Source organism: Corvus brachyrhynchos, unplaced genomic scaffold, assembly GCF_000691975.1.
Source record: "Corvus brachyrhynchos isolate BGI_N302 unplaced genomic scaffold, ASM69197v1 scaffold597, whole genome shotgun sequence".
Lineage (NCBI taxonomy): Eukaryota > Metazoa > Chordata > Aves > Passeriformes > Corvidae > Corvus > Corvus brachyrhynchos.
This window is the reverse complement of record NW_008239000.1, coordinates 817,449-825,477: the sequence shown is the minus strand read 5'-3', so window position 1 is coordinate 825,477 and position 8,029 is coordinate 817,449. Positions and strand designations below refer to the sequence as shown.

At 44.4% G+C, this 8,029-nt stretch overlaps 1 protein-coding gene across 1 annotated transcript; it reads right to left on the bottom strand.

Moving 5' to 3' along the window:
* Window positions 1-2,474: 2,474 nt before the first annotated feature.
* Window positions 2,475-7,767, bottom strand: JCHAIN (joining chain of multimeric IgA and IgM). Its single transcript, XM_008637405.2, has 4 exons — window positions 7,659-7,767; window positions 4,806-4,941; window positions 3,832-3,912; window positions 2,475-3,619 (listed from the first exon to the last, which is right to left on the bottom strand). Exons 1-4 carry the CDS (start codon window positions 7,720-7,722, stop codon window positions 3,418-3,420), a joined length of 483 nt encoding a protein of 160 aa, XP_008635627.1. The 5' UTR covers window positions 7,723-7,767; the 3' UTR covers window positions 2,475-3,417.
* Window positions 7,768-8,029: the final 262 nt, after the last annotated feature.

The window sequence follows — 8,029 nt, the reverse complement described above, 5'->3', positions numbered from 1 at the left end:
AAAAAAAAATAGGCAATAAAACCCAAGCCATTTCTGTTAAACAAACACCCCAAAAAACACCTTGCCATAACCTTTATTACTAATCCCAGAAAAACAGCTTAGGCCCTGGTGTGAGCATTTATACCCAAAGCCTGTTGTCTCCTGCACAGATTGGTTTGATTACCATGTGCTAATTAGGCCAGGAATGCTTAAAGGCCCCTGGAAAAGACCAGCTGCTTCTTGTTTGGGGATGGTGGGGCTGTGTTAGTGAGCCTAAGTGCTAATATTAAGGAAAAAACTATCAGTTTGACTTTTTATGTCACTTTGTGAGCTAAGTAGCACATTTTGTGTACCTTTGCTTAGTTAACACACTACGCAAGGAATTTAAACAAAGTACTGTTGGTTGAGGTATGGAATAAGCCGCAAATTTTTTTGCTTGCATAATTTTTTGAGCTCTATGTGTGTTTATTAGGCTTTAATTTTTCTTTTTGGAGAATAAGAAGCTGACAGGTTTTTTTTTTACATTGTGTTTAATTGAAAGAGAAAAGCTGGTTTTCTTCCTTAAGGCATCTTTTTTTGTTTCTATTCAAAGCTTCTAAACATGGGTGTGTCTGTTGTTGGGATTATAGAGAACAAGTTAGGGGGTTTTCCTTCATTTTTAATTAATTGTTTTCCAGTATGGAATGATTACCTGTTGTAGGGACTTCTTGTATGACAGTATGTTGGAAGGTTTTCCCTTTGTTGCATAGTTGATACATGAGTTAAACATGCCCTAAAACAAGCAAAACAGAGACCCCAAAACACTCAAACTTGAAAGAATGGGTTTTGTTCTTAAGGTCAATCAGGCTCCATTGGAAACCAAAAAAAGGGGAAGCTGTTACTAAAGTTGCTATTAGGGCACTAAGATGTTTCTCTGCACTGTATTTCTTAATTTTTTCAATGAGTTAAGCAGTATTTGGGGCTGCGGAGGTCATGGATGGGGTAGAATTGCACTTGATGTTAGGGTGGGAATTTGGAGATGGGCAGCTCCTGGCTCTCTTTTGCCCTTGCTGCAATCACCCCCCGGCTTCATGTTCCATCAAAAGCTATAGAGTTCAAGTTTTTACAACATCCAGGAGGTTTTACTTGAACACATTTAATGTATTTGATTGCCAACACTTCATTTAAACTCTATGTCAATTCCTGGCCTTCAATTGCTGTAGGAAATTTGTCTTCCTTGACTTAATACTTGTAACTTTGTAATTGAGAACAGGGTCAATGTTCTTTTCCTTTTAAAAAAAATCAGATCTCTAAGTCCAACAGAAATATTTATTTCTGGGTCATGACTCATAAATTATTTGCAGACTTGAGACACAGGAACTGTGTTGTTTTGTTCAAGGGAACAGGGCTATGTTACAGGAGTGGCGTGACAAACTGCACAGTCACTTGCAGCTCCAGGGGGAGAAGAACAGTCCAGCTGACGGTGCTGATGTGAGGTATTTGTGTGGAACCAGAGGACTTTCAGCCTCAGCTTTGCTTGCTGTGGCATTCCTTTGCCTGAAACACAAACGTTTCTTCCTCTGAGGGGAGGAACTTGCTGCAAATAATTTTTTAAAGGTCAAACCCAGCATGTTCTTAGGAGTAACTGAATAGCAAAGGTTTGTTTGAAGTGATAAACTGGCTTTCTAAAGGCTGCTTAAGTACCCCAAAAATATTAGTTTTGAATTAATACCTTTCCATGTCTGATGAGGATTAAAGAGGTGACATGGAAAAGAACTCTAATTTCTCCCTCTCAGACTTTACTTCATAGCTGTAACTTAGTAACTTGTAATGTCACAGCATTCTGAGACCGGGGAACACCAGGATTTTGAAGATGAAAATGTCTTTGAGACAAATTTTGGTGAGTTTTATGTGCCCACTGCAATACTTAGTCTGCCAAGAGACTCTCTGCTCTTGGCATTTATTTGAATTGGCTTATTTTTGCATGAAGGAGGGGGAAAATGTTATTTTTACAAATGCATTTTTCATAAATCTGACATAACATCAGAATAATTTGTGTCAGTCCTTTTTTACCCCTTTGCTCTTCAAAATTTGGCCCCACAAGATTTCTTCTTTAGGACAGACACCTTTCATGTGAAAGAATGTCCCCCAGATCTGTCTTAAAAGTACTTTATTCAGAGGTGATGAAAACTTCTGATCTGTGGATTGCAGTTTGAAGAGTTAATTTAGGTGATGTTTGGATTTTGAGACTCTCACCCTGCACTGATTCCCAGGGCCTCAAAGCAGCTCAGTGATGCAGAGCTGATCCTAAAATGATAAGCCAGTTCAGCCTCAATCTGTCAGAACTTCTGTAACTGCATAGAAGTATTTCTATTCTGGTATTTTGGGAGGCTTTGCCTGTAAACATAAGCAGTTATTTAGGGAGAGTTTGATTCATTGTGAAAGAGAAAAGAATATGATTATAGGTTTGGCTTCTTCTCATGCCTTCTTATTGAATTGGAATAGAACACACAGACTGATGCAGAAAAAAGTTTATTGAATGTTTCACTAACAAAACTACTACTATGGGAATAAGGTTTTTGCTGTTTCATTGCTCCAATTCTGAACCCTGAACTAGGGTCCCACTCCAGCAATTTATGTCCCCTTCACAGAATTTTTTGAGGTTTTAAATGCAAAATGAGGAACAAGAAAAGAAATTTGAGCCAACTTGATTTTTTTTTTTTTCCACCATTTGAACCAGGAGCAGGGGTGGAAGAAGGCATCAGTATCAGTAAAGCAGTGGAGAAAGTGAAATGCTCAACATCTCCCAGAAGAGTTGAGTATTCCTGGCACAGCTGAGGGCTTGGCAACTTTGCAAAACACTTCAGGGTAAGCGGCGTCTTTTGATCTTCTCTGAATCTGTGAGAACTGGAAGCTTGCAGATGCCCAGGTGCTAGAAGGGTCCCTCATCTGCTCTCTCAAATATGGTTTTACAACTTTCTTCTAAGGGCATAAATGCTGCTAATGTCATCAAAGGCCTTTTATGAAGATTGTGCAGAGATTGCTTTAGATTGCTCAGGGAGGGAAGGGCACAGACACTCCTGCTGATGTCTGTAGCAGCCTTGCTGGGGGGAGGACACACAGGGGACTGAAAAAGACAGGTTCCCCAGAGCTGCAAATCAGTGTCGTTTTCCTGACTTCAAGGGAATGACTGCCTTACATCTGCCGGGGATCTGCTCTGTGTGGTCTGAGATACAAAATGGCATTACAGGTACGTGCCAGGGACATGGGAAGGGAGTTTGACAACCAGGAGCTGCTCTGGGGAGATGGCACGAGTCTGAGGTTGGAAATGGGAGGAGACAAGTTGGGTTACTGTAGGAGCTGGCATTTGGGTGCTGTCATCCAGGTACTGTGGTGCTATACATACATTTTGGAGAGGAACAGGGGGGCACCAAGGCTCTAGCACAGCAGAGAGCTGAGCTATTCGGCGAAGCAGGAGGCCGGCGTCAGAGCTGCTGGAACCTGCCTCACCTCCCCGTGGTACAGGAGTGGCACAGGGGAGCTGTAGCACTCGTTCCTGTCGTAGGTGTAGCAGGTCTGCGGTTCCTCGCAGGAGTTGCCCTGCTGGGCCTGGTGGATCCCCCCACCCAGCTCAATTTCTACAGGGTCACAATTTTTGCAGCTGGAAGAGATGGAAAATAGAACAAGTGTGAGGAGTTAGATGAAAGGATGCCCCTGCCAAACCCCAAATCTTCCCTGCTCATCTGCAGCTAGAGCCAGAGGAGTGCTGTGCCCTTTCTAGGTGTTCCAGGGGAACATCTGGTCCTCAAGCATCTTTTAGAGCTGCTGCAGGTTAAGTCTTGGGAAGTGAAGTTAGGAAATAAAACTACTTACAGCTCACTCAAGCGGTAGACAAAAGTGGTCCTGAGCGGGGACAAGGGGTCAGAGATGTTCTCCCGAGCCTTCAGGGGGACTCTGCAAAGATGGGAAGAGAATGACTCTCATGAAAACTGCTTATTAAACAGAGTCTGCTCTGTTGTGAGCAATTCTAAACTCTCATCTTCTTCTTCAGGTTATTTTCATTCTGACCCTTCTCCGAATCAAATCCCAGGAAAACAGGAGATCTTGGTCCTCTGCACCCTTAAACGCAACAGCCCTCCCCAACAGCACTGTAGCAATTGATGTAAGTGCCACTTGCAAGGTGACAGGACTGACAGATAGTGTTAACATCTGTTAAACTCCGAGCTGGCAGATGCTTGAGACTGATGGACAGCGATGTTTAACTAGTGGTTCTCCTGTTGTGAGCTCTGCCAGCGCTCCTGCAGCTCTGGGCTTAAGCTGGTCCTTGTTTCCCAGAGACACACACACTTCTGTTGCGTTTGTGTGAGTGGAGAGGACAGGACAAAGTCCTACTCTTGAACTGAGCTCTGTCTCATGGGAGACAGATAGTTTAGGCATGAACTGATAGTTTATCAGTTTAGGCCTAAACTGATAGTTTAGGCACTAACTATTTTCCCAGGCTTTCTGTCAGGTCAGGAAGCCAATCCAGTGTCATGTGCCCAATCTGATTTCAGGTTAGATCAACTTTTGACAGGTCATGCTCGACTTCCCCAGCCTATTTTGTCAAGTTACTACTGGTCTGCTTAAAACATGGAGATGCTTTTTGTATCTCAAGGGACAAACACCAGAGAGGTTCATGTGAGGTAGAAGAGCACTAAGCAGAGGGAAATATTCAGGATACCACAGAAAGCAGTGCATGTGACAAGCTGTTTGCTTCATCGGTGCTGGGACATAAGAACCAATGCAAAGAAAACTCAACACTTCATCCCCTGCTCACCATCGCCGTGAAATACTTGGCTGCCACTTACATGATGCGGATGTTTCTTTCCAGGACTTCTTCATCAGGATTTTCTTTGGAGGGGACAAACTTTGAGGTCACTGTTACACACTGACACTTATTATTGACCAGCACGTACTCCGCATTGGTGGGGCCCACTGGATAACCTGCAAGCACAGGATATACAAGCCCAGAATGAAGAACAAAATCCTTGAAAGCTGCTCTAGCAGAAAGCCAAGGGACGAAAATGCCAGGAATGCACCACTAAGGCACCTGGGTTGATTAAAGTCCAGGCTGCAGCAGGTACAAGTGAATCTCTTAGCAAAGATGAGTTCAGCTGTCTCCCTGCTCAGCTCAGTGTGCTGCTGTATGTGGACGTGGTGGGACTGGAAAGGACAAGATTAGGAACCTGGACGCTTTGGTTCGTGAGGAACAAACATGAAGGAATTGCTTGTAAAATGAGACTTTTAGCCACATCTGGTGACTGAAGTGCTCTTTTACCAAGAATTGGTTAAGTCGTTCCTCTGTCAAGCACCAAGACTGTTCCAGCAGCCCAAACCCCAGTTTGGATCTGACCTCTAAATAGATGTCTCTGACCTTGCCAATGTGGCAGATGTGTCAGTTTTCCTTGAGTGGTATCTTGTCCTTCAGGTTCCTAGGGTAACAGATGCCAAAAAGCACAGCAGGACCCAGCAAGGAGGCAGCCCCCTGACCTGGCAGGGAAAGGCAGGTGGCCCTGATGATGCCTGCGGTTTGCAGGGAAAACTCCAGTCCTGATTTACCTCTCCAAACTGCTGCTTCTGGCATGCTACTCGATATGAAACTCAGTCAAAGCAGGCTAAAACATGCCAGGTGTCACCCAGAGGCTTTTGGGATTTTCCTGATGCAGTGCAATGCTGCTTTACTGTGAGTAGATGGATTTGAAATAGTTCGTTCTTTGCTGGTTTGTTTTCCCCAACCCAGACGCTGGTCTCTTCACCTGTAACAAGCCAGTCTTGCTTTTATGTGTTGTTTTTACATCCCTCTGGATTTCTAAATGCTGCTGAAATCAAGTTCACAGCCGTCACCTTGCAGCATCATTCTTGCTAAGTACCTTCAGCCTGCGTAGAATACCAGACCCAGTGATTTTTGTCATATGGGGACAGTGTGTATTGGGCTCAGATGGAGCTCAGTTCTGGGGACTTGCCTGCTCTGCTTGTCCCTTGGTTTAATCATAGAGAGAAAAAAGAAACAGGCTGAGAACATCTGTGTTAATCATGTCTATAAAGGATTTTGGAGTCACTTGGACTTAAAAGCTTTGGTCCTTCCTGCCCCTATAATATCCTGGTCTCGTTTGCTTCCATTCCAGGTTTTCTGAGATTGTTACAGGCACCAAAACTGTGAAAAAGGTACCGATCTTGTGTAAAATGATGCCTCAGTGACCCTAGAGTTGGCCTGCTGGTTACAAGTGCTGTCTGTGGCCTTTGGCAGCAGTATACCTGCTGGATAAGATTCTCTATGGAGTGTCTAGCTTGGGAAGGAAATCACTTTCCTAGCTTGTTCTCCAAGCTTCTTCTCTGCCAACTCATCATTCCATATGAGCTCTTCCCTCTGATGCAGAAGCCTCCCAGAAAAGCCTCCCTAGTCTCTGGCTCCTTGTCTTGGCCTTTCTTTTGGCTCAAGGGAAGTCTCTGGCTTCTTGTCCATCACACAGGTCCTCCTCTGCTGTCTGTGCTGCGTTCCACATAACACTGTGTGCAGTTCTTCCCAAACCCTTAATCCAAAGCCAATGTTCAAGTCAGATCCTATTGGCTTTTGGGTTGTCCCAAAACCTATGAGAGCAGGCTTTAATTCTAAAATTAGATTAACACAATCTTATGCATATGCAGGTTTTTCTGACTGCTCTAAAAATACTGCCCTGATTTAATTCCTTGTGTTATGCTCTTGGTTTCACTGTTCAAATTACTGGTGCTCCATCAATTTTTCATTTAAGATTACAAGGCTCAAAAAATGTGATTTTATCAGCAGCATCTCCACGTGTCACCCAGTAAAGTCCCCTTGGGGAGAAGGTATTTAAATGCAAAATTTGCTAATGCTGTTCTAAATGTCTGCAGGTTGGATTTCCTGGTGCCTGAGTTACTGCCCTAAGCTGTTCCCTCCCTCCTCATGACTTATGTGGCTGTGTTTTGGACAAAATTTCTCATCTTCCAGTATTGCGTTGTCCTGTGATACACCGTGAAGCCCAACAGAATTGCCTGGGGTAAGCAATAAGATGCCCTCTTCCAAAAGCTGCAGGAAATGCAGGGATGCAGCTGTCCGTGCTTTTGGGATGGTTATCCCTGAGCACCGATTCGATCCCGCAGACCAGATCCACCACGTGCAGCAGGATGGATTCAGACTGTGTAGAGACCTGAGACCCACACTGAGGAGTGTCCTGGGAGGACAGGCTGAGCTCAGTTGAAATCAAGAGTTTCCAAGAAATTCAGTGGAGTTACATAATAAGCTACAGTTTAATAGGAACAAATTGGCTGCGGCCTTGCGACAGGATTACCAGAAGATTTTGGAAGCCTTTAGATCTAGCAGGTAAGAGCCTTCAAGCTCCCTAGGACTGCAGAAAAGCAAGCATGCACATTTGCAGTTTATTGCTTCAGAAACCTGATAAAAAATGGCTAATTATCAAGTCTTAAATTTGGAGCTAGTCATCCCTTTATCCTCCAGGCAGCAATTAAAACCACACAGCTCTGATGCAGAAACACCCTGAGGTGTCCAAACACCACTGAAGCACGTCTGCTCGAGCAGGCTTTGAGGTTTGACCTCTGACTGTTAGAATAATTTAGGGTAAATTACACAAAACCTGCCATTGATGTCTTAATCCCAATTTTCCATCTCTTCAATGCTCACCTACCTGCCACAAGGACGATCCCCAAGGAGACGGCCAAGGCCACGCACAGCAACAAAGAGCTCTTCATCTCGCCTTCCCTTCTTTTGAAGAATGTGAGTGGAGAGCCTGACTCTGCCTATAAGGGCGTGTGCAAATTGGTTTCCTAAAATAAACAGCCCAGCCAACACTGGAAAATGTGGCTGGGGACTGAAACCAGGTGTGTTAATGCATCGAGACCTCTGGCTTTCGGAGGGGAAGGGAGCAGGGGGTTGCATTTTTGTTGTGCTTTTTTCTGTTCTTCACCAACAGGCAACAGAGCTGCTGAGTACAAGGAGGTGCAAAACTACCCAAGCCCTTAGGGGACATCTTGCCATCAGGGCTGGTGGAAGGTACAA